The sequence below is a fragment of the Acanthaster planci genome, linkage group LG01 (assembly GCF_054643075.1).
Source record: "Acanthaster planci isolate LZ-2023a linkage group LG01, COTS_SCS, whole genome shotgun sequence".
Taxonomy (NCBI): Eukaryota; Metazoa; Echinodermata; class Asteroidea; order Valvatida; family Acanthasteridae; genus Acanthaster; species Acanthaster planci.
The window spans coordinates 3,700,324-3,726,523 of record NC_141777.1 but is presented as its reverse complement, the minus strand read 5'-3'; the positions used below and the strand labels follow the sequence as shown (position 1 = coordinate 3,726,523).

Genomic DNA, 26,200 nt, shown 5'->3' with positions numbered 1-26,200 from the left:
TCAGGGTTTCGGTGCTAATACTTGATAAATAAATTTACCGAATACTTTCTTTCCTACTCACCAATTCTTTGTTTAAAAAAATAAATAAATGAGCAAAACTTTCCGTCAGGAGGGCAAGTTGCTCCCCTGCTTCCTGCGCTGGATATACCTCTGCTCATACGTCACCACAACCAAGCATGCACGCTAAGTCAATCACACATAACAACCTCTGCTTTTACCTCATCCTTCATTCGACTTTAACAAAATCGAAAAATCTCCAATTACATGATTTACAGTGCTGGTGTTTTAGATATCCGCTTGATCAGAAGCACTCCCTTTTCGGGTAAAAATAAACATGTTGATGGCAGCGTTCATTTTGTTGGTGGCGACCATGGGCGTAAATTGACCATGGGTATATGTAACCCGATACATGGAAATCAGGAATAAGTCACAATTGACTTTTTGAGACATGTATATGGTCAGAAAGAGAATTTCAAAAGCTTTCAAATGATACACATTTGTACTCAAGTGTGTTGATGGTAATCTTTCAAACATACACTTCCGAAATATACAGAAGCCGTCACATCGATGTTTTCAACATTTGCCCACATCCCTACTTTACTCGGCTATTACGTGGAATGGCCTCAGGGACTTATTCCTGATTACAATGTCCTGGGACTCATATATCCCCCTCCATACACACAAACTTTTTGAGGTGGGGCTATTGAATCATCCCCACCCATTTTTATGAGCAAAATAGGTTAAGCTGATTGTAAAGAATTTCTAGGATTTACGAAACTAAATGTTTGCAGTGTCAGGAAAAGGGGAAACAAAAGCCATAAATATACCATTTTAGTGTAAAATTCTGCGTGAATTTGGAACACATCACAGATTTACATCTTTATCATAAACATCGCTCCCTTTATAGTGTATATGGCGCAGCCCTCCCCTCACCCCGCTTTTCAAATTTCCATGGCCAGGCAAATCAATCCCTCAGACCTTTCTCCATATCCCCTTCCCCCAAGTTCCAGTACAGATTTACGCCACTGGTAGCGACGCCACCGTAGGGCATGCATTTCACAGTAGTCTGTAAAAAGTACAGTTCCCACCAAGGAAGCTAGTCTGGTTCTCTCACCAAAGATTCCCTAACGTCCTTGATAAAATCTTAGGTCCGGTATCACCCACATATAAATAGATCATGACGCCATCTGTCAAGGTTTATACAGTGGATCTCATGTTTAGATGTGCATGCAGGCTGTTAATGTTGGCAGTCCCTTTGAAAACATGCCAGAAACTTCAAACAGTGTCTAGGCAGGGAGCAGCATTGTGTTGCACGTGGGCAGCAAGGAAAAGAAAACTATGTATCTCTCTTTATGAGTACTGACACAGCCGGAAAATACCCTAACATCAACGATGTTATCCAAATGTGGACGGGAAAAGTTTGGAATAGTTTCGGCTATTTTGGGAAACTGGCGGAATTCCTCCGGTTTTGGTCACGTGGACATTGGCTGATACCGTTTTCCACAAGGATAGTGGACTGGTCCCTGTCATATTATATAGGGAGCCGTAGCTAGCTGCGGTTTAATGTGTGTGGTTAGCCTCGTCAGTTTGAATGCTGAATACTGAAGTTTCTGTCAGGCCAATAGCCATACTTTAACATGAATAAAACACAAGTACCTGTCCTTGCTGAGCCTCCCTTGAGCACAGTGTGGTAATTTTATTTGAATGGATATCATCGATTAATCACTTACTTCAAATCAGTGGCTATTTGTTAAATTTTAGATAAATGAACAATTTATGGTTAAGTTATTTTCTTCAAATAAGAAGAAAAAGCACATTATTCTATCAGCTCCTGCTGGATTTTTGCACTGAGATGGCATCGTTTCCTCATTTACATAAAACCAGCAGGATTCTGCTGATACCGGGCCCTAATTCCTAATAAATAATACATGTATTCCTTCCCATTTTAAAAAAACCGTTTTAGTCAAGGAGTCAAAAGAAGTTAATATACAAAAAACCATTTTGTGCCAGAATTTTGCTTTCATTTTCCCAAACACCCTTGTCCATTTTATTTGCTGGCTACCAGAACAAACAAGGAACAGTCTTTGTTCTTGTTGGGCACTGAATGGTACCCCTTAGATATTTCATGAATACCTTTTTGAAATTTACTAAAAAAACTTTTACATGGGGGACATTTGGTTGAAATATCAACCCAAGAAAGTCCGGTTTTAAGTGGAAGCTCCACTTCACACACTCCCCACATCAATGCAAAACGTACGGATAGATGGTCCATGGATGCGACGTTCAATGTCTTAGATATCACAATATTCATCACACACTTGGTCCTGGCCTAATTAGCCTTGGCTGATTGATTAGCCCGATTGGTGCCAAATAAGAATTGAAGCAAAAGTAATGCTGGCTTGAGTTCAGCGTAGCAACATTGTTCACATGTTAATACATCTATTTCGTCTTGAGAATGGTGTTTACAGAACAGCTCAGTTTTAACTCATTTTGCAGGCTGACCCAAATTTGCCGGTTTCCATGTGCCGGATATCAACATTTCCGGCACGTGACCAGCAAAAAGTCAATAAAATATATTTTATTCACCAGAAGAGCGTGGGAACATAAGGACAAGGAAGTTCGTTAAAAAAATACATCTTGAACCACTGAAAACCACTAGTAAGTATATATCTCACATGTAATGGACAGCTGGGTAATGAGACGACGTGACTGATCATTATAACGTAGTGTCAAACTAATTCGGTAAGTCTATGTATCTTGAATGCTATTCATTATTAATGCACCACGGGATTGGAATGGATTTTTCATCGAGGATAAAGTCTTTTTCACAGTTTCAAAAGAAATGTAAAAGACTGTTGCATATTGTCTGAAAACACAAAGCATTATTACCACATTACTTCGAGCGTAAGAAATGAACGCTATAGAAAACTGACACTCGACCTTTCAACGTCAAATCTTTGTTTACAGCAAAATGTCTTGCAAATATGCATTATGGAAGAAACCGTAATACGCTTTACTCATTTGGAAATAATGCTGCTAAACGTCCTTTATTTAAGAAAAACGGGCAACAGAGTTTCCACTGTATTCTACTGGTAATCCACTCATCTGAATTAACAAGGCGTTTAATTTTGCTTTCACAATCTTCTGGGTTCGCGATTTCAACTGAAGTGGCTCACAGTTGGTATCGTATTGAAATCATGGGTTGAGTTACATCTGCGAAACATAAATTGGGTCTTTATGCATTAGATGTTTCATCTGCTGTGTAAACTTTACTGCATAAGTAAAACCTAAATAAGGTGTAATCAATGTAAATAATTTGAGCTCCAAACAACGTATCCCAGCTGGACAATGTTGGCAAAGTTGGCAGTCAGTTGCCATTCCAGGTCGCTCACCTTTTGGTTATATCACTTTAATGGCATGATCTGCTTCCTTTGAACATACTCGAAATTGGATCACTCGATCAATTTTTCTTGGAGCAGCAGCACAAAAACATGTCCGACAAAAACTTTGCCCTTCCTATTTGTACATGGATACCACTTAAGGATTTCATTTTTCTCTCCTGTTGCTTTTTTAAAATTCCATTAGGTCCTATGTTTACATTTAGAATTTGCCAACTTTAAACTGTGTTACATTGATCCATTTGTTGCCATCTGTTAATAAAGCCTGAGGAAGTTTTTCCCCTTTATATATATTTTTAAGGGGTGTTCACAATTTTTCTGATAGGCGACGTTGTGGGATTTTTTTTATTAGTGGCTTCTGACAGAAATACATGCCAAGACTCGAAGTGGCCTTGAATATTCCCAGGCGAAAAACAATCAAATCCCAAATCTGGCATACATGCACCATGCATGTACTAACCTATATTAAACAGTACGGTACCCTTTCCTCCTCACAAGAAGCAATTTTGCCTGTAAATAACAGGTATCTTTGCTATTGGCTCGATTGCTATTACAATCCCTCGCATGCACTTTTTGCCGAAATAAGCTCGTGAAATTCGATTTCCGAAAAGGCTACGATCTTGGCTTCGGGGGATTTTGTTTGCTTTTCAAAAGATAGTTAACTCTTTCACGAGTCATGACGACTAGTCTTCAATCAAGAACCTCCCCATAAAATTGTGTAATAGGTCCCCCCCACTATAAAACAAACACACTTGTCAAGCCTGCCACGAAAAAGAGGGCTTGACACATGACGTAATAAGCACTCCTGATGTGGGAAAAAGAAAAACAGTGGCCACGCTTTATTGAAAATTGACATCGTATTTACGAATACGTAGGCACATCCAAAATACTTTTTTGTCCCATTTTGTGCAAAAAAAATCAGTCAGAAGTAATTTTTACTGAACTGCGAATACTATTTTAAGCGGAAGTTTCGTTGATATTTCTCTTCGTGCGACAATTCTAATGATTGCACTGCTAGTGGAAAACAGCTTCCTGTTGGAAACTAATTTTGCCCGTAACTGACAATGTGTGCTTAAGGGACTATTTCTTTACCAACTACATCAAAGGAATGTGTCCGAAGAATGGGATTTTGCCATGAAGAATGAAAGCACCGCTGACTATTCAGTTTGCCCATAGTTTAAATCGTTACAACAGAATAGAAAAGGCGGAAATCCTGGTTGCCTGTTTTGTTATTGAAGGAAACCTTGCCATTATCTCGTCGGTTTGGTCATGCGGGTACAAACCTCAATAGGGAACAACTAAAACAAAACCGCTGACATATACATGTATACATGTACATTTTGATTATTTGGATAATCCACTCAAAAAAGGGGAAAAACTAGCATGAATTTTATAAAATATTGATATCATAATGCATTGGCCATGTAAGAATTTTTTATCCTCCAGGTATTTTTGCTAGCAAAAAACTTGGCCCTTCTTTTACTAGTTGGGTAACAAAATCAGTAAAGCCCAAATTCAGGAAAGGGGGGGTCTTTAAGCTCTGGTTTGTTTTTTCACTTTTGCGAAATAATTCGAGCACTAAATTCACTTTCAATTGATATGTTATTGTTTCAGCAGAACACCAAGTAGACCGTAGGCTAGCAATCAAAGCTTGCAGGTTCGTTGAGAGTTCGGAGTGCCAACTTATTTTTGTTCTAACAAATACCTTACAGGGATATGAATCAATATTTTGTCTGTTGCCATCTGGATATTTTGCTTGTTAATGTCAAAAATAAGTGTTAATAAATTGCTCGTGTTTTGTTCGCCTTTTTCCAACGTGCCAAAAGAGGGCGCTGTGTCCAACCTCGATCCTTTATCAGTTTTAGTTCATGAAATACGTGTACCACCGCCCCACCTGGGGAAGAGTGGCACTCCAAGTGAACATGGCGGCGTCTGCGTTTGCCGTACGAGTTTACGACTAATCAGGAGAAATTTCACAACTTACAGATAAGTTGGTTTAAATGTGCGACATGTTGCGAGCAGTGGAAACAGAGAGATAGGAGAGAGATGTTGCTCTGGAAAACATAGAAATAGCGAAAAACGAGCAACCTAAGCGGAGCATGGATTCCCGACCTTCCCATGCCAAGTGTTTGTCAGTATAATGTAATTTGTGCCTCTCTTAGGGATCTAGGTTTTTCATGTCAGTTAAACAACCAGCCATTGTGGTGGTTCTGATTTAGGAAGCAGGTACAGGAAGCAGGTAACTTCAGGAAAATGTAGATTTTTGTTAGAGTCATTTCTACAAAAATAACAAAGTTGAAATTTGGGGGGGGGAGATTCCACAGCATTTCCGTGCAAATACAGTCATGACAGTTGTTTTCCTAGTTCCAAATTGTTCGTAGTTTTGGATCGTTTGAATTTAAAACCTACCTCTTTTTGTGCTGTTCTTCAGTTCTACATTCGAAGGCAAGTTCTATTTGAAAGGCGACATGACTTGTTTTCAAACTAAAGACTTGGCCAGATTGCCGGTTCACACTTCGAAATTGAAGTTTGTGAAAACCACTGCAACCAAGAAATCGACAACTGTTTACAGGGTGATAGGTCACCAATTTCGAGGGGGGTTTTTTGTATCATGCAACCCAGGGTACGTTGGCTGGTTTATCCCGAAAATCACCTTGAATTTTTATATCACTGATTTAAATCGCAATTGAAATCTAAATATTTTTTAAATCAGTGATTTTGAATGAGCAGATTTATTTGGGAGGACAAAATGTTTCAATTTTCATTTTTTATCTGATTTGTAATTTTTCCAGGTTTTGCACATTCCACAGCATCCTTCCTCCCCGTTGAGCCCGTCAGTTCCTAGTTTTCACGGAATATAAAGCACATATGCATTACACACAATCTAGGCTAGCAGGGTTATTTTTCTCAATTCAAGTCCTCTGTTTCCACGTAAACTGGTTCGGTGCATGAATTCAAGTGAAGGATTTATCGATATGATTTAATCTCCCTAGTGGTATACAGATACCAGTGTACATCTACTGTACTTTTCGTCTCTAGAAGTACACATGTATTTCAATTGCATTAGAAGTGTTGATTACAATGCAGTGAAACCAAAACCAGTAACGAAATTTTCTTTATCAGGTGAATTTTAATCAAGCCATAATGAGCTGGATCACAGACAGAATGAGTTTGCCTTTTGCACACCTACGGTACATATAGGAGATAGCCTGTAAAATTAATACAGGTCCACGTGTTTGATGACATTCTGCTCTACTCACTGGTTATTAGATATGAGTTCCTTATAAACCAATTCCTGCGAACTTTAGTTTGTCAAAACTTAACGTTCTATACTCAAGGCATTTTACCTGGGCTTAGGCTGGGCACATCTGGTGGTATGTAATTTCAATGAAATAACTAGATTTTAAATTCTCGTAAAATTGAAATTTGTTAAGTTTAATCTTTTAACACAAGAAATAACTAAAAGAATATCAACAAATTTTACTTGCTTTGAAAACAGATACGTGTAGTTATGCTGACTTGTAAAATGATTCAAATTAAAAAAACACGTTTTAATTGTTTTTTATCACAAATTACCAACCCTGAAGAAGCAAAAGCAGAACATGATGTGAACCATTTAATTGCAAGTTGCCAAAGACTCATAGTCCGGCATGATATACATTGTATCTGGGGTGTTAAGTATTCAGGGCTTATCTAAGCGGTCACACTACACGTACGCGTATTTAGTGTCAATAAAACGTCAACACACGTACATAGTGTCAACATTAACTTGAAAATGCCCTCTGAAGATTTAAGAAAAGTAGTAAATCATATTTAAGAGACTTTAGCAATCTGCCACTGTCTAACAGAGACAGTGAATTTGCTTCTAGAAATGTTTTTCGCAATATAAGGGGCCTCATATATATCGCAATATGTGGGGCCTGGCGCTGTGGCAAAACGCAAATTTGAATTTAGCACCCTAAAAAGGGATCAAGAGCACAGATTTTCATAATGCCAATGGAAGGCGGGAACGGACTTGTGTTTCTAGTGAGGGCAGGATTTCTGGCCCACGGTCTAAAGCCACTGCCAGCCGGAAGTGGCCGATGCCACTCTTCAAAGTGTTGCCTTTCATAACAATTTTATATTCCTAGCTTAATTAACCGTCGATTGTTCAAAATTTCATTATTCCAAAGACTCATAAGTCTAAATGGTCATGGATCCGACGATTCGATGTACCAAAGGTTTAACATCCCCAAGCCGAAGATGATCGTTTGTCCGAATGTGTGATAGTCAGATTACTCATTAGCTCTTCAACATAGAATAATTCAAGTGATTCAAAGCTTTGATCCCCCGAATCTACAATAAACCCCAGTCATTCAAACGTACATGATCTAGTTTCAGTAATGATAAAACACAATTTTCTGAAAGGATTAATTAATAAAGAAAAAGTCAAGTTTGGAGTTTAAAGCCTTAGATGCTTTTGAATTAACAAATCTGGGGACTTTGAACAGTGTGAGAATTTTGGATTTTTAAAACAGCATAAATTCAGTCTATTGAGCTATCAGTCGATAAACCTTCCTTCCATAAAGTAGGACTAACCAAGTTTTTTACTATTATACAGACACCACACTGAGTATATTACCTGGCCATGGTCACCAACACCAAACACCTTTGTTATCGTGTTCGTGATATACGGATATGTTATTAGCATATATCGCATATAATTATTCCCCCAAAATGCTGACCCACAATCTTAAGTGGCTATGTAGTTCTGCTGCTCCATGTTTAAGGTCGTTGTACCCATAAAGGCATCCAGCCAACGCTACCATTTTTACTGTAGCATATTCCCTGCCTAAAGATTTTAATGTTATTTCATTGTAGTCCAGTAGATATTTGCTTGTTTAGCTTACAGTTTTAATGGGATGTCTGACAAATGTAGGCGTCATTATGACCCAGTTCCAAATGCCGTCTATTAATGAGCTTCCCTCTCTGAAAGCAAGAAAACTTGACCTAACTTGGACCTGTAGTTTAAAACAAATAAGACGAAGATGGAAAGGATAAGAAAGCTAACTTAAGTCAGCATGATGATGGTGGCGTTGTTTTATTTTTCAGCATGTTTGGGACTGTATGGTGCCTACCCATCAACTTCAGTGGTGATCAGCTGTCGCCTCGTATGTGTTATGAAAAATCACTTTCAATATTGGATCATCACCTAATTGTTTTCAAATCTATGCATATCATTTTCTCATATTTACATAATCCCTATTAACAACAATCTTCCTTTGCAGGAATCGAATTTTTCGAAACCATGAGGAAACCATGTAATAGACTGATGTTGGTGCGGATCATCGGGAGTACATTGGTGACAGTGACGCTGTTCAACTTCACTTATGCATGTGAGATTGTGTGCTTTAAGACTGTCAATCTTTCACTTCTAACAAAAACTGACTGGCTTTCATTGCGTTTTGAATGATGTATACATCTATACATTGAAATGCTTTTAACAGATGATTCAACTTTTCAAGTGTGTTTCGGATTCTTCTTCGGAGCATCATTTTTTATTCCATATACTTTTAAACCATTATCTTACATGTGCATTAAAGAATTTTTCATGCCGCTATTGGTGAACGTAGCATTTCTGAAAAAAAATAGTCGTAGTGCAGCAGGACCACAACATTATTACTAACATTTCAAAGGGAGTCCGAGGAAGGTTTGCCGTAGTAGTGCACCATGTGAATGTCTGTTGTGCTTGAGGTTCTGAGAAGAGCCGGTGGACTCAATGTTTCGGACATGTTCTGTCTGTTGTTAGGGGCATGCGACAAGAGATGAAATTTACCTAATACGACCGCAAATCTTCCTTTGATTGCATATACTACATCCACCATACGATCTTAGAATCCTATTGAGGATTACAAAAAAGTAAAACACTAAAATCAATTTCCACAGGTGAAATTATTAAGAATTAATTAACACAGAAGGTATAACAGGGAAGGTATTTGATTTCTCGGAAAATGTAACAACAATGTGCTTCTATAAGCCAACCCAAATGTACTTACCCAAAATTTGGGACAAATACCGGTAACATACATTAACGAAGTGTTTAGATATTATTTGGTAGCACCAAAAATTGGAAACAATAGTTAAAAATACGAGTTTTCACATTTTAAAATGCATTTCAGGGTCTATCAATGGTACTCCAGATTTTAAGAATTTTGAAAATACTCTTTTCTTAACTAAGTTTATGTGAAGAGTGGTGTTTGGTATTATGGAGGGGGAAAGTCGAGTCAGTCAGTATCAACCATTTAATTGACCAATCAATCAATCAATTAATCCTATCTCACTTTAATCTGTGAGTAAATAATTCATGGTTCCCCGTTCTTGCAATTCTTTTTCATTTTTTTCTTCCTAAGCTCAACTTCGTCTTGTGGCCGGCAGGACAAGTAGTCAAGGTCGGCTGGAGATCTACGTGAACGGCGAATGGGGCACGGTGTGTGACGACTCGTGGGATCTTGCGGACGCCCATGTGGCCTGCCGGCAACTAGGCTTTCCTGTGGGCGCTGTCAAAGCCACCTCAGGCGGGTTTTATCCAGGCGGAACAGGGCCAATACATCTGGACGATGTCGACTGTAGGGGATATGAAAGCGATCTCGTAGACTGTGACCATAGAGGAATTGGATCCCACAACTGTGGCCACGGTGAAGATGCAGGAGTCCTATGTAACACTGGAGGTAAGCTCTCATTTTTTATGACAGCATACCATAGGCACCATGCATGGGGACCTGAATGTTGTAAAAGTCGTCTACCGGCAAGCAGAATAGAACCTGAAAGTAAAAGGTTGGCGAGCTTCCAGGAACTTCGTGCGGCCCGCCTATTATGCCTGTGAAAACTTTACAAGGGTCTGCTCTGTCACATTTTTTCATATTTCCCAGAACTATTTCTAACTGAAATCAGCTCCAGAGAGACAGCTCCCTCCGGCATATTAAATTGTTTGCAGATTTAGCGAATGGAAGTAAAGGAACTGAAAAATAATTCATTAAGAGTAATTCTCAAATCTCAACCCTCCCCCTAAAAAAATTTAAATTGAATAGATACTTATTTTGCCACTCCGTTGAATCCAATTCCTGGGCGGTACTTCGCTAGCCTATCTTTCTGCGGGACAGAGGAGACAAGATGTAAATATGCTTTTCGTTTTGCCTAATCATTAATTAGATCTGCATTTGAGCTAATCTTGCTCCGTAGTGTGCTACCTGTTGACATGAGTATGCTAATCCAATACAGGGGATTCAGAACAGTGCACCTCTGAGAGTTTGCAAAGCGTTGACCAATCACAGTGCGCGAAATCTGGCAACCAAATGCGCGTTTGGAAAGGGTCGACAGATTTCACATCCTGTGTTTGGCCAACGCGTTGCAAACTCTTGGAGACGCTCTTGTTTGAATCGCCGGTATTAAATATAAAATGTGAGTGTGATAAATGATGGAACATTTTGGTTTGGGCAGTACGTTTAGTGGGCAGTTCCAGCTCAATGGACGGTCGTGTAGAGGTGCTTTGGAACGGTGCCTGGGGGACTGTCTGCGATGACCAGTGGGACCTGAATGATGCAACTGTCGTCTGCCGTCAACTGGGTTTTCTTGGTGCGTGGGAAGCTTCTACGTCTGCTACCTTTGGCGCAGGAATTTTCCTGGCCATAATGCTGGACGACGTCGCTTGCACGGGCAACGAAGAGACACTTTTTGACTGTGGACACGACGGGCTTGAAGAACACAATTGTGGGCACAGTGAGGATGCTGGGGTCCGATGTGGTAAATTAAACATACCAAAATTAGTACCTCTTTAAAGAAATTTCAAGTGAACAATGGACTCTCGGTTGTATTTCTGAGATTAGCATACAACCTTTTACATTCTACTTTTGGCCATATTTTACCAGCGTTGACCAAGTGTTTCTTTCGTGACATAGGTTTCCCGGCCTATTCAACCAGACAAACTGCTTACCGCTGTTAACAAACGAGAATTTTACAGACAAATGACCCTATTAGGAACTGGGCCAAAATATACTATGGTATTGCCTAAATTACGTAACAGCTGCATCGTCATTTAGTGGGGTCGTGGGCACAAAACAGATGCTGGCTTCCGTTAAGCCTGCGTCAAACATTGTGCTTCTGCCGTGTCGAACGTAACTCCTTTAAATGCGACAGAGTCAGCACTGGTGTCAAAAGTCGAATTTAATTATCAACGATAGTTGTATTTCATTGAAGCTGACATGGTGAAGAGAAAGAGAGACTGATGCCTACATTATTTTATGGAAAGCTGTTGCTATATTCTGCAGCAATACATGTACATCGTCGGTTTAGTTAATCATATCATTTCCCTTTACAGTTAGTTCCGCCATTCCGTTTGATGGTGTTACCATTCAATGGCAATTTCGACATTCAATTCGCCAATTTCAGAATTCAACTCGTCCTTCACCTTTTTTTTTTAATTTTACTATTATTTAAGGCAATTCCACCATTCGGCCACTTTCACCATTCAATCCAGCAGATGCGACCTGCTCAGCAATATCGTTATTCGATTCGCCTGTGCACCGTTCAGTTTTGTGGATGCACCGTAAGATTCTGTTATTTCACTTCCCAGTCTGGCGATGTCTCCCTGTCTATGTTCAGTTTCACAATTCTGTTCTACAAAGTCATGGATGTGCATCGATTCATCTTCCCACTGTGTTGTTTCATTCATAAAAAAAATATATTTTAATCGTTGATATTCCCCCGTTTGCAAATTTGTATAGATTAAAAACAAAGGTTTGTGCCAAACAATCCTAGAGGTATGCACAAACAAACAAAAACTGGAAACCTTTTCAGGCGCTGAAATGGCACTTTGAGGTTTCCTTTATTACAGGACTAAGGCTCACCTCAGCATGTCCTTGATCAGTAAATGTCCTGATACATTTCTGCCCATTTCCGAACAGGGTCATTGTTCTTTGAAAGCATCATTTGTTAGCAGCGGTAGTCAGATCAGGTGGCCAATTTGGCAAAATAGCATTCATTTCTATAAACGTGCGCTCTAATCTGTGCTCAACATTCAACAGTGTTTTTGCTAAGGTTTCCTTCCTCACAGTCATTGTGTTCACTTTCGTTTTTAGGTTCATTTCTGTTCCTTTTATTTCAGATAAAAGCACTGAACACTACATTTGCACCATTTATACCGTTTCTATTGTGCGGCCCTTTTTTCCAAAAGAAACAATCAAAATTTAAGTCGAATCACGGAAGCGCACAGAATTTCAAAATCATTGTTTTGGGGGTCAGCCTATTTCAAACCCTAAGAATTCAATTTAGATGGCTGTTAGAGAGTGGGTGTTGCCACAATGCTTTCAATTGAGCGTGTTTATCTGAAATACCAGACATTCTTGTTCCAGAATCATTTTCCATCCAAATTTATAGCAGATCACAAAGATAAAGCAATTACCAAAGCTCGCAATCCCATGAACAAAATGGGACTCCTGTGAAAATTACATTATATCAAAAAAGGTAATACTGCAAAAAGAAACAGTAAAAGAAATTTACAAGACAACTTAAAAATAAACCTACTCGCTCAGCAGACAAACACAGCTTGGAACAGTAGACCAAATACTCTATATGTTATCACTCCTGGAATTAGGCAAATGACGTCTTGGGAGACCCAAGGAGGTGCGGGTAAAATTTCCTTAAACTCCCTCAAAAGATAATCAGTGGGAAGGAGAACTTGAGAACCAAACGAGGCCAAGAAACTTAGAAGAGGTCTGACAACAGCGCTGAAAATTTTGACAAGGATATGAGAATCTTTACAGTTAACTAGACTTGGGATAACACCAGAAAGTCTAGTTGCTTTTGGGACAATGAATCTACACGATGATACAGATCTCTATAGAGTTCACAGAATTCATCTTATTTTGAACAACGATTGCATAAACAAAGTACATGTATTTCCCTGCGGGTTTAAACGCCTTATCAAGCAAATATTACACAAACAAAAATGAGAAAAACCCAAATGAGAAGACAACGTATCTGAATCTGCCTTTTGTTGTGTTTAGTTGATATGCGGCTTGTTGACGGCGACACAATTAACGAGGGCAGGCTTGAACTCCTCCTCAACGATGAATGGGGCACGGTTTGCGACGACTTATGGGGACAGGAAGAAGCCCAGGTGGCTTGCAGGCAGCTCGGCTTCCCCAGTGCTATTGAAGCTACCTCAGGAGCGTCATTTGGTATAGGCGTTGGTTCAATACACCTGGACAATGTGGAGTGCACTGGCTCTGAACGTAACTTACTGAGTTGTCAGCATAATGAGATCGGGGAGAATAACTGTGGCCATGGTGAAGACGCAGGAATCATTTGCAATCCAGGTATCATCCCTGGTTTTTCTATTTTGTTCAACCCGCTGTGCATTCGGTTTACCCAAATAATTCAGAACGTAGTGTTTGTTCAATGAGAAATTGTTATCAACTAACAAGATATTAACCTGCACACCATTTTTCATTTACCGTTTGAATGAGATTAATTTCAAAAGGTTGAACTATCGCTATTGAATGTTGATTCTAAATCCTCCGCTATGACTTTTTCTAGACAAACTCCGTCTCGTTGGGGGCGCTAGCACTAAAGAAGGTCGGCTGGAGATTTTTCTAAATGGAGAATGGGGCACGGTCTGTGACGACTCTTGGGATATCGAGGACGCCCGTGTGGCTTGTAGACAGTTGGGTTTCTCCGGTGCTGTCGAAGCTACCCAAGGAGCTACGTTTGGAAGTGGAAGTGGCCCAATCTACCTGGACGATGTCGCTTGCGGTGGACATGAAAACGACTTGATGACTTGTGTGCATAACGGCATTGGAGTTGAAAACTGTGGTCACAGTGAGGATGCGGGAGTTATTTGTGGTATAACAGGTAAAATCTGTCGCTTTGGAACATTTCCAAATCTCGCAAAAAAGAACCAGAAGCTAATAAACCAGTTTTGGGCAGTTTCAACAAAGGCTTATTCTATTAAATAACACTTAATAAGATTAACTTGGAAACCAGCAAAAAACTTACCTGAATCTGTTTTTTGCTATGTTTAGTTGAGATCCGGCTGGTTGGCGGCGACACAAAAAACGAGGGCAGGCTTGAGCTCCTCCACAACGGCGAATGGGGCACAGTGTGTGATGACTCGTGGGAAATAGAGGACGCCCAGGTGGCTTGCAGGCAGCTCGGCTTCCCCAGTGCTATTGAAGCTACCTCCAGAGCGTCATTTGGAGAAGGCGTTGGTTCAATACACCTGGACAATGTGGAGTGCACTGGCTCTGAAAGTAACTTACTGAGTTGTCAGCATAATGAGATCGGGGAGAATAACTGTGACCACAGTGAAGATGCAGGAGTCGTTTGTAATCCAGGTATTCTCCATGGCATTTCTGTTTGGACCAACCTGCCTAAGTTCATCTCATTGCTATGGGCGCCATTTGAGCAAGCAATACGCCTGCGCGGTTCACGTTAATGCTTAGGCGCACCAGGTGTACCTGCATGCCGCAGTGCCTGCGCCTGTGCGTAAATGTGTATTGCGCAGGTGTTTTCCTTGCTCAAATGGCGCCTATGTGATTACAACATTTTACGTGTATTCACGGTGAAGTTCTTCATCTTGCGCCACTACGCAGCGCTATACGATCTTTGATAATGACCAAAGCAACATATTGACGGTATGAGACTTACTAGATCAGTTTCCTGGCGATTGAGATTTACTTTAGGATGCTGCCGTAAACAGCAGAATCTCAGACAGAAACAGGAGACACCATTTTTTCAGGTTTACATCTTTATAAACTGGAAAGAGTCTTTAGCATGTTACAAAAAATCTAAATTGACTGCTAACACTCGGAAACCTCACTGGGAAAGTTAATATAAATGTAGAACCCATCAATTATAGGTAGCTGTGGATTTTTTCGCATCGTATTTTCACATTAGTCTACTGAAAATAGAGGAGTGCATCAACGTAAATAGGTACAAGATTCGTCCGCCGAGCTCAATAATAAAAGTTATACACTCAAAATATTCTTCATTAGAAAGTTGTAAGAGCCCTGAAATTTGGGAATAGATTAAACATTGGTTGGAACCATTGGCCTGGACTTGGAACACTATTTGGCCGTTTTGCAGAGGGATGGTTTTTCAAAACGGCTATTTTTCTGGGCGGGGACATTTCCTTCATTTTAGGAGTGGCCTGCTTTGGGTAAGAAATTCTCAGAACTCCATCAGCGGTCAACCGACAAAAATTGAAAGAAAAATGTTGAACATTGTTTTTCTTTGCAGCCTGAACACGTGTGAGAGTTGTGATTGCTTTTAAAATAATCGTGAGGTATGGGGATTTATCACTGCTGTCTATGGGAATTCATTTGTTGTGGTGCACCCATAACGGGCACAGACACGGAGATCTTGGATCAATAAAGCTTGATCTGAAGGGTTGCAATCGAGTTTTTATTTATTTTGTGACATATTTTAAATAAACAGGTTTTCCTCAAGCTTAGTTGAAGAGCGCCACCATAAATTCCAGCACGACAATTTCTTGGGTTCCGATTGAGAAATCAATCTGTAAAAAACGATACGGCAACCTGACGTGAATATCCAAAGGCGGGCAGCACGAGGGCTCCAAAACCTGGTTGTTACTTTCAGGCTCTATGGCCCGAAGAAATCAACGCACAGCGCATAGACACGATAAAAGTGTTGCAGACAACCCAAAACCTACATATGCCTGTTATTATTTTTATTCTTTTAGGGCATACTTCTAAAAGTCTGAAGACGTCCTAAAAAGCTTGAACTATGTAGGGCTCACATTTTGCATGTACAAAGAGATTGAATGGCTTTACCAACGACGATAAGTAAGTGTGGTTAACCCCCCCACACACACACACACACGCACACACACTGAAAAGTATACATAGTCGCGATTGCATTCATTTTTGAAACACTGTGACATTTTACTATCATTCCCAGATCTTCTTTATCTGACTTATATAGATATACTCCGTCTCGTTGGGGCCGCTAGCACTAACGAAGGTCGGCTCGAGATTTTTCTCAACGGAGAATGGGGCACTGTCTGTGACGACTCTTGGGATATTGAGGACGCCCGCGTAGCTTGTAGACAGTTGGGTTTCCGCGATGCCATCGAAGCTACCCAAGGAGGGTCATTTGGAAGTGGAAGTGGACCGATCTACCTGGACAATGTCGCTTGCGGTGGACATGAAAACGACTTGATGAATTGTGTGCATAACGGCATTGGAGTTGAAAACTGTGATCATATCGAAGATGCAGGAGTCATTTGTGGCCCAACAGGTAATACATTGTATCTGCCCGTGTTCAAATCTGTTGAGATCTTACTGATGTCCGTCACGGACTTTGATCTACCGAGAGCTCGAACGCCTTTCATTGGGTGATCGAGACGGCGTATGATATGATACATATCAATTCTGTGATGTCTTCAAATCGATATAACCAAATCATTTTGTTTTTGTTGCTCAAAGCCAATAAGTCTCGTCTGATATCATTTAATTCATTATTTCTTAGTTAAAACAACTAAATTAACAAAATTTCAAACATCACACGCTCATTCTAGGTTGAAAACAAGAGTTGATTATAAGGATGAGTGTCAAAATACGTGGAAAAAAAGGAAATTAAAACATCCCTGACGAATACCAAAAAGGAGTTGATCACTGTCAGAACTGAAGCTCTTACAACAAAATATCAATTACATTGGTTTAACTCTCTAAAAACATTAAAAGACCATTAACTGTTATATAAAAATGGCATCGTCTTCGACTTCTAAAAATTGCATTGCCTTTGAATTGTGACAATATCATTTATAGGTCCGAGGGCTTCCGGCAGTATATAATCATATTCCGGAGTGTATGTACACAGACAAGGTTTGAGATGGACTCTTATAATGAGAAGCTCAAGGTGGCTATTGATCCGTCAGTAACTTCATTAAAAGCGACATTTGTGCATGTGTGTGTGTTTAGAGCCAAAACACAAAATTAACGCTGGGAGGTACTCCTTCAAATTTCAATTTTTTAATATTTTATGGTTCTTTTGATCACATTTGTAAACAGGAAAACATTGCTCTTGTGGGTTTCTTCTGCCAGACCTCTTGGTAATAATGTAATTAATAAACAAATAACTGCGAAAGCAGCAATTTTAAAACGTTTAAATAGTCGGACTTTTTGGCTTCAAAGAACCTTGTTTTAGTGGACCATGTGCCCACGGAGCATCTTGCATCAATCTATCGGATGGGTTTACCTGCCATTGTCCTGATGGTTATGGCGGAGTGACATGCGCAGAAGATCTGACGATCACGTCAACATCTTCAATAATAGGTGGGTTTTTGTAAGTGGTTATATGGGTCTTACATGATTCGGGTCCTCCCTAAGGCTGCACATGGATTCTTGTGAATGATTCACTTTCGGCTAACAGGACCAGGCATTTAAGTCGGTATACACTCCATTCAGATTTGAAAACGAAGCGAATTTTTGGTCAGGGAACATACTGTATGAAATGTTCTTCTGTATACCTGGCCATTTACTCGCAAACACCACATTAACTCCTTTGAATCTGTAAAGAAAAAATGTTCAACCCCTAAGAAAATGTTTTGAGAATTGCATGCGTCAATCCAAATGCATATTTGAATTTAGTACTAAATTCATCAAATGCACTTTTCTGAACAGTTGCTCACTGCGCGACCAGCCTCGACCATTCTGACCATCTGATGGTGGTATCAGGCCAGCAGGCTGTCTACCTTCCTGGTGACTCAGTTGAGTATGACTGCCCGGATGGATATCATCTCAGCGGGTCCGCAACTAGGTTTTGTCAGTCAGACTTGACATGGTCGGGACAGCCAGCCGAATGCAACATAAGTAGTCCACTTTTTTTTCTTTCTTACATGTCAGTGTTTAATTGATGCTATCCTTTTTGTTTCATGAGTTCCTCTGGTTTTTCACTTTATTTATGCTGACTTTTAAAACTTTAAACTAACAAATGAATTCAAGATGTGTCAGAAGAAGTGAAGTTAATGTCAAAACAATAAATGAAGCTGAGACTGATTGATTATGTGGCTGATGCACCACTGCAAAAACGTAAAGCGGCACAGGGTGCAAACCTTGTTTATTTCATTAACTTTTTGAAAAAGTTTTTCAAAACTGTTCTTTTAAATCAATAAAAAAGTTAACTCAGAAGACCTTCGGACCTATATATATATAGGAAACTCCACGAATCCTTTTTATTTAGCCGTATACGCGTTCAACTTGTAATTTGTATGCCCACATTTATACTTTTTGACCTACTGAGCCTCCGCAAAGGCCAAAATCTATGAGAACCAAGGAGATTAAAGCAAAAAGACTTTGTAGTGCCAACACATTTATATTTCAAAAGTATATTTTTTCATGTTCATTTTAATGAAGTATTTTTTTCAATTTGGTTGAATGAAGTATTTTGGATCAACCTCGATTTATGAGAATTATTTTCACGAGTATTAAGTTTGTTTGTATGACTTCGTTTTTCTCCAGTTCGTTCTGATGGAATCTGTTTTTACAAATGCTGTGTCTGTTATTGGAAACAAATCGTTTTTGCGAGATATATTTTTGATCAAGTTTGTTTTAATGAAATATATTTTTCCCAATTCATTTTTCAAAAGATAGATATTCTTAAATTTGGATTTATTTCTACACTACACTAGATTACAAGATAAAGTACGTCATCAACGAACTTAAAAAAATCTTTAAAATCTCTTAAAAACGAACTAGAAAAATAGATTTGTTCCCAAAAATGGAAAAAAAAATATTTCTCAATACAGACCTTAAAAAAACGAACTGAAGAATGTATGTGTCAGAAAAACGAACGTTAGAAATACAGCTCTTAAAAACCAAACAAAAATTAAATCTCCAAAAACGGACTTCAAAAAATAGTCATTCTTTTCTGAAAAGATATACTTAATGGCACTACAGGGCTTTCGTAAATAAGGTCCGTCCTCAACTAATTTCAAAGAGTTTCATTTTCGTAGATTTTTGTGCCAATGAGCCTTGTGCAAATGGGGCAACTTGCTTCAATGCGTTGGATGGGTTTACGTGTTCATGCCCGGAGGGATATGATGGACTGACATGCGCAGATGGTATAGTAATCAGTTTATGATTTCTAGGCTCCCAGGTTTCTCGAATTTCTTATATCAAACGAAATCAGTTATCAAGTCATGAATAAGTTTTAGTTTTATTATTCATGTTATGAAAGTTTCATTTACATTTGAGTTATTGTTCTACATTGTTTATTTGAGGAAAGGAGAAAATCCAAATCTGTTTTTAAACTCGACGTAGAAACAAAGCAATTGACGTAACTCACAACATGTACTCGTAGAGATTAATATTTGCAATATGTGAGGTCTGAATGAAATCGAATGCTGCAAACTTCCATGTATACAGTTTCCCACTGTGCGCCTACCTCTGACCCGTCTGATGTCCTGATAGTGGTAGCAGGTCAGAAGGCTGTATACCTTCCTGGTGACGTGGTCGAGTACGACTGCCCAGACGGGTATTATCTTAGTGGGTCTGCCTTGAGGATTTGTCAGTTAGACTTTACATGGTCAGGACAACCAGCCGAATGCAACAGAGGTATGGTCCATTAAATGTCAGGCTTTTTTTGAGACTGAAGAAATCGGTCGACCATTTCTAATTTTATTTCCTCTTTACGACCCTTGCAAGGACGTTCATCTGCAACAAAGTTTTATTTTAAATTTCATTTGACCATTGTGCTGTTTTTCATCCGGGCCTTGATCTTCATGTCAAATTCAAGTCATGTTTTTAAACGAAATATTACGCGGTTTTATTGTGAACAACATAAATAGGCAGTTTGTACTTCTACTCAGCACGTCAAAAGCGCATGATGTTTAATGAAGAGACCGTTAACTTGGGCAGTGTCGCACAATGTGACAGAAGTAACTTTGACAAGCATTAACTAAACTTGTTTTCACTAATAGAGCCTTGTTTCAGTGAACCATGTCTGAACGGAGCAACTTGCATCGATGCACCGAGTGGGTTCGCTTGCCTTTGTCCAGCCGGTTATGGTGGAGTGACATGCGCAGAGGGTATGATAATCATTACATTGATTATTGTAATGTATCTAGTGTGCGAGACTTGATTTGGCCATTTCTATTCCTTCACATGAACTCTTGTAAATGTGATCCATTTGAACGACACAACAACCAACAAGAACAGGCTTTAACATTGGTGTGAAGTTCACGCGAATGCAAAAGCGAAGCGAATTGGAGAGCACAATGACTTTGCTACCGAATTTCATAAGTTGATGTGAGTTTACTGTGTGAATCTGACGTCAAAATCGCCCCTCCCCTTCACATTTGCGTTTTTGAACGGGCTTTTATCAGAAAAAATCATATCCTTTTATGCAATAACACTCATCATTACAAATTTTCACATGTGATGAAAGACCAGTGATGGACACCTGATAATTTTTAATCTCCCACGTTCGGATACAAACTTTGGATTTTCAAATTTCGAAACAATAGTGCATGACGTTGAAACGTCTTAGGCAAGAATTTGAACATAAAGATTGAATGTTAGACCAAAACTTGTTCGTTGGAATTCCTCATATTTCTTTAGCAGAAATACCTCCTTTACTCAAAAAGACCAACTTAAGTCCTTGGAATCCGTGAAAAAATAGCACTTTTGACTTGAAGAAAATGTTTAGATAATTATATACGTCGATCCAAGTGTACATTTGAATGCACTATTTATTAAAATTCATAAAACTGCTTGTTCTAAATCAGTTGCCCACTGTGTGACCAGCTTCAGCGAGTCCAGTGTTCTGATGGTGGTATCAGACCAGCAGGCTGTCTACATTCCTGGTGACTCGGTTGAGTACGACTGCCCCGACGGATATCATCTCAGCGGGTCCGCAACTAGGTTTTGTCAGTCAGACTTGACTTGGTCGGGACAGCCAGCCAAATGCAACAGAAGTATTCAATTGTTTATTTTTTATATTTTTTTTAATTCTTGTTTTTTATTGCAGTTACTCTTTTCATTTTTGTGCTTTTCTGGGATTTCACTCTATATATACTTTATTTATGCATGTCATCATGTAAAACTTAAAATAACAGATGGATTTAAGATGTTTTGGAGAAAACGATATTGAGTGGATTTATCAGAGATTCTTGGACTGAATAAGCTGTTAGAGACAATGGATGAAGAAAACACTGATTGACAATATTTAGCAGATGTACTACAGACTGTAAAAACTTAAATCGTGCAGGGTCGAAAACTTGTTCATGTCATGAAATGTTTTTCAAAACCTTTAAAAGGCTTTTTCCTTCTTTACAAATACATGTAAAAGTTAGCTTATACATCAAACGTTAGCTGTGTACGCGTTCAGCATGTAATTTGTAATCCACATGTATACTTTTTTCGACGGACCGAGCCTCCCGAAGTCTAAAATCCATGAGAACCGTGGGAACGAAAAGGGGCCTCCTCAACTAAATACACAGCGTTTCATTTTCATAGATTTCTGTGTCAACGAACCTTGTATGAATGAAGCCACTTGCACCAGTGCGTTGGATGGGTTCATTTGTTCATGCCTGGCTGGCTATGACGGACTGACATGCGCAGATGGTATTGTAATCATTTAAAGTTTCTAATAACGCAGGTTTCTGCAACTTTCCAATCAAACAATACTTATTATGAATCCATGAGAAATATCTTCTGTTTTTATTGTGCGCGGTGTGAAAAGAATAGCTTAATACCTGAGAAAATTTTCAACATTGTTTACTTAAGGAAATAAGGATACTCAAATGTTTTAGTCACTCGACCGTGAGGCAACTGTTAATCGACTACTGGTACGTTTCGTAAAGATTACATGTGAAATTTGCGGGGGTCTGACTGAAATCGAACGCTGAAACCTCCATGTTTATACAGTTGCCCACTGTGTGCCTACCTCTGATCCGTCTGATGTGCTGACAGTGGTATCAGGCCAGCAGGCTCTCTACCTTCCTGGTGACTCAGTTGAGTACGACTGCCCGGACGGATATCATCTCAGCGGGTCAGCTTTGAGGTATTGTCAGTCGGACTTTTCGTGGTCGGGGCAACAAGCCGAATGCAGTAGAGGTAAGCTCCAGTTCACGCTTGGAAGGAGACAAATACAATCTTTCGACAATTTTTGAATTTTTTGGGGGGGGCTCTTCACAACCTTCGCCAATTTCCCAAAATAATCCCTGGTTTAATTTTGGTTCTATTTTTACCTGTTCGAGCTTTGTTTCCGTCCTAGCCTTGAACTTCAAGTCAAACTCAATTCGAGTTTTGTGAATGAACCATAATACATCTTTATTATGAACAAGATGAATTAACAGACAGTACATCAATATAAGATATGGTTAACTTGAGCAATGTCGTACAGCGTGACAGCAGGAACTTTGACAGACATCAAATTTTCAATAATAGAACCTTGCTTCAGTGAACCATGTCTGAACGGAGCAACATGCACCGAAGCACCGGGAGGGTTCACTTGCCTTTGTCCTACCGGTTATGGTGGAGTGACATGCGCAGAGGGTATGATAATCGTTATGCTAGTTTTATAATTATACGTTAGTGTTTGTGACCTGATTGGGCCATTTCTCTTTCTTCACATGAGCTGTTGCAAATGCCCCATTGCGCAGTGCAGAAAGGGCAACATGAACTGGCCTCGAGTAAAACTTATGCATGTAAAGTCACCCGTTAACCCTAACCCTCCTCAATCCTTCACCTGTTGGAGGATTGAGGAGGGTTAGGGTTAATTAAATCAATAATCATGTAAGGGGAGGATGTTCTTCATTTCTAATTATCCACATACTGTAACCTTTTCAAGCATCCCAAAGTGTCTTTTTTATACCCAACGTTGAAAAAATTTGTTTTGAACAGTTGCGAGCTGCATGGTGTCCCTCAACGAATCCGATGTTCTGTTTGTGGCATCAAGCCAGCAAGCTATGTATGTTCCTGGTGACTCGGTCGAGTATGCCTGCCCGGCCGGATATCATCTCAACGGATCCGCCATTAGGATTTGTCAGCCAGATTTCTCATGGTCGGGACAGCCTGCTGCATGCAGTCAAGGTGCTCTTTCTGTACCCTAAAGATTTTGAAGCAATACATGTATTAAGACGGGTTAAGACTTATCATCAAATGCCACTGTTAGAAGCTTGCTGATAATATATTATAATAGACACCACACCTTTATTTCAATGTGAATTGTTGTGCGCAAAGACGAAGGAATAAGGAGGCGGGTACAGCTAGTTTGTGAAGCATGGTGGTTAAAGGAAGTGGTTCGAGGTCTAAATGGCGCATTTTGTAATGTTATTTCATTTTGTTGTTTTTCCTCGTTTTAAAAGATCATTTTCTGAAGTGTATTTACTTTCTAGGTAGTATTTATAGCGTTAATGTGTATTCTAGGAAACTACCCTGACATGCCTTGTGTGGTGTGGGCCCCTACGGTATCCATGTTAAGCTTCATATTGTATTACCAGTCTCACTTCCTTGGTAGTCGGCTTCAGCCCTGGTTTCGTATCAGTTCTTGCCCCTTCTTCGTAGTGGTATCTTTTGTTTTCCCGAAAATTAATTCTCCCCAGCTTTTTTTTTGAGTCGGGAGGACGCGTTATTTTGAAACTTCTCAGAATCAGAACTTTGGATATTGATAGAAATGTCAAAGAGGATGTCACTTTTTTCTACACTTGAAGGGCAAATGTATTTTCGAAGCTTGTTTGAGTGTTGATTTTAAGTTATTGCCTGTCTGTGTCGAGTTTGTTCATCTCCTGCATCCTACTAGTGGATGACACCTTAATGTGACGGTATATTAAACTGGTAAAATCCCGTAAAGTCTACCCGTGACTCATATAAGACCACATCGTCTTCATTCAAATCTCTTGTACCCATGGTTACACATACGAGTGCTCAGGAAAAGAATGTTTCGGCGGTAAATTTTCGAATTTTAAAAAGGCCAATGCAATCGATCTGAAAAAAGAAAACTCCCTGCCGACTGCATCGGCAAAAATCAGCATCAGGTCACAGCAAAGAATTTCTCTCGTGAATACGTTGGACTATCTCTATGAGATAAGAAAAGAGAAAGTATTGTTACGTTATGACATTGTCAGGGCAATTCGGGTGATGCTTTGTATGAATTTGAAGATGTATCTTTATGCTGTTATTTTGCTTTATTTGTCCATGTTTTGTTTGAAGTAAAATACAAGATGCCTTATTACTTTCGATAGACTCTTGTATTGACGAGCCATGTGCTAACGGGGCAACTTGCATCAGTACGCCGAGTGGGTTCAATTGCCTCTGTACTGCTGCCTACGATGGATTAACGTGCGAACATGGTACGATAATCAATTTGGACTGCTGTATTAGCTCGGTAGCCGCTGTGTTTGTATTGTTGTCGATGTTTGTGTCGGCGTTGGTGCTGATGGTGTTGGTATTATAAAGATTTCAAATGTAAAAAGTGAAGTGGGTCATTTTTCTCCTGTGTGTTTACCAGTTAGAGGCATCATATTTTTTTACATCTCGCTGCGAGTGTTTAAAAATCAAGTTTTTAGGATTTTGGCACGCCCAACAGTGTCTATTTTGAGAATATACTCAGCAATATGAGTCTTATAGCAGGATTTCAACGTTACTTTTTCATGTTTTAAATGGGCCCTCACGATATTCAATAGACATTTAACATGGTTGTGACTCAGCAGGTATACTCACCTGTCGTCGAGGTCACATATTTTCAGCAACACCCCAAACAATTCCTTCCAAAGACCATGTTAAACCGTCGACAGATTTGCCAAATTACGAATCAGATCACCGGTGCAGTATTCAAAAATAGATATGCCCCTCTCCTAATTCTTTTCTTCAAATGAAATGCCAGAAGCCAGTAATAACTTCAAAGGTAGTAGTTTGATGTTATTATTGTCTTTGAGCGACTATGACTGTGGTAGACCGATTTTTGATCCATTCTAGCTTTAATACATGTCAACGCAATAAACGACAGAAGTAACACAAAGAAAAGTCAGTCGTGTCGCGTAATATTAATTCACCCAATGAGGTGTTAAAACACCCATCCTTTAACTGAACCATGCCTTCATTGACTTACGAAACCTTTTCCACAATTGAAGAGCCACAGACAAAAACCTTTGTTTCACCACAATGGTTTCGATATTGAGGCAACCGGTGAAGAATCATCCTACTATTTCTTCTAGTTTTGGCAGCGCAAGAAATCCAGCGCAAGACATCCAGCCCTGTAGTACTAATTATGGGCGGTGGAGGGGGAGCCCTCGTCTTCATCGCGGTCCTCTTTGTTGTCATCACTGTACTGAACAGGTAGGTTTCTATATTACAAAGGTACAATGGTACTATTGCATGAAATGCAATAGTACCATTGTACCTTTGGTTCAGTACAATGCCAAGCTACAAGCCTACTGGTAATGTGTTGTAACAGGCAGAAGAATCACCTTCCAAAGTGGGTGGATTCATTAAATATGACGGGCAAACAAAAGCCAAAGAGTAAGTTGGTGAAGTGGTGCACATTCTAATCAAAAACATTTCGTAGTTAACCATGTCTGTATAGTTCAAGCTGAATAGAGAATGGAAAATATGGGCACTTAAATGGGTTAGGAAGGCCTCACATGGTAGTGTTTCTGATTACTTTGAAATGCAATAATACGTTCATTACAAGCATAGCCATTCTGCCCTGAAAGATTCTCGTATTAGGCCTATTAAGTGGACGTTTGTCTACAGATGTACAAAATAATGTGCTATGGCCTTCTGAAGCCGTGATACCGTTTACAC

The 26,200-nt window shown here is 39.5% G+C and overlaps 1 protein-coding gene across 4 annotated transcripts in view; it reads left to right on the top strand.

Moving 5' to 3' along the window:
* The first annotated feature begins 2,606 nt into the window (after nt 1-2,606).
* The window catches only part of LOC110974308 (uncharacterized), a 28,220-nt gene continuing 4,626 nt past the window's right edge, over nt 2,607-26,200 (top strand). The window contains exons 1-20 of one of the 4 annotated variants that reach the window (XM_022225857.2): nt 2,607-2,742; nt 8,666-8,773; nt 9,788-10,105; nt 10,875-11,177; nt 13,439-13,750; nt 13,971-14,285; nt 14,456-14,767; nt 16,377-16,691; nt 17,588-17,728; nt 18,077-18,265; nt 19,408-19,515; nt 19,820-20,008; nt 20,374-20,481; nt 21,181-21,369; nt 21,911-22,018; nt 22,322-22,510; nt 22,844-22,951; nt 23,300-23,488; nt 24,640-24,747; nt 25,612-25,732. In XM_022225857.2, coding sequence (XP_022081549.2) covers nt 8,686-8,773; nt 9,788-10,105; nt 10,875-11,177; nt 13,439-13,750; nt 13,971-14,285; nt 14,456-14,767; nt 16,377-16,691; nt 17,588-17,728; nt 18,077-18,265; nt 19,408-19,515; nt 19,820-20,008; nt 20,374-20,481; nt 21,181-21,369; nt 21,911-22,018; nt 22,322-22,510; nt 22,844-22,951; nt 23,300-23,488; nt 24,640-24,747; nt 25,612-25,732 — 3,710 coding nt within the window. In that variant the 5' untranslated portion in view covers nt 2,607-2,742; nt 8,666-8,685. Of the gene's footprint in view, nt 2,743-5,328; nt 5,530-8,402; nt 8,549-8,665; nt 8,774-9,787; nt 10,106-10,874; nt 11,178-13,438; nt 13,751-13,970; nt 14,286-14,455; nt 14,768-16,376; nt 16,692-17,587; nt 17,729-18,076; nt 18,266-19,407; nt 19,516-19,819; nt 20,009-20,373; nt 20,482-21,180; nt 21,370-21,910; nt 22,019-22,321; nt 22,511-22,843; nt 22,952-23,299; nt 23,489-24,639; nt 24,748-25,611; nt 25,733-26,200 lie in introns of those variants that run through there. The other 3 variants (XM_087138713.1, XM_087138706.1, XM_087138716.1) reach the window with 3 other exon arrangements.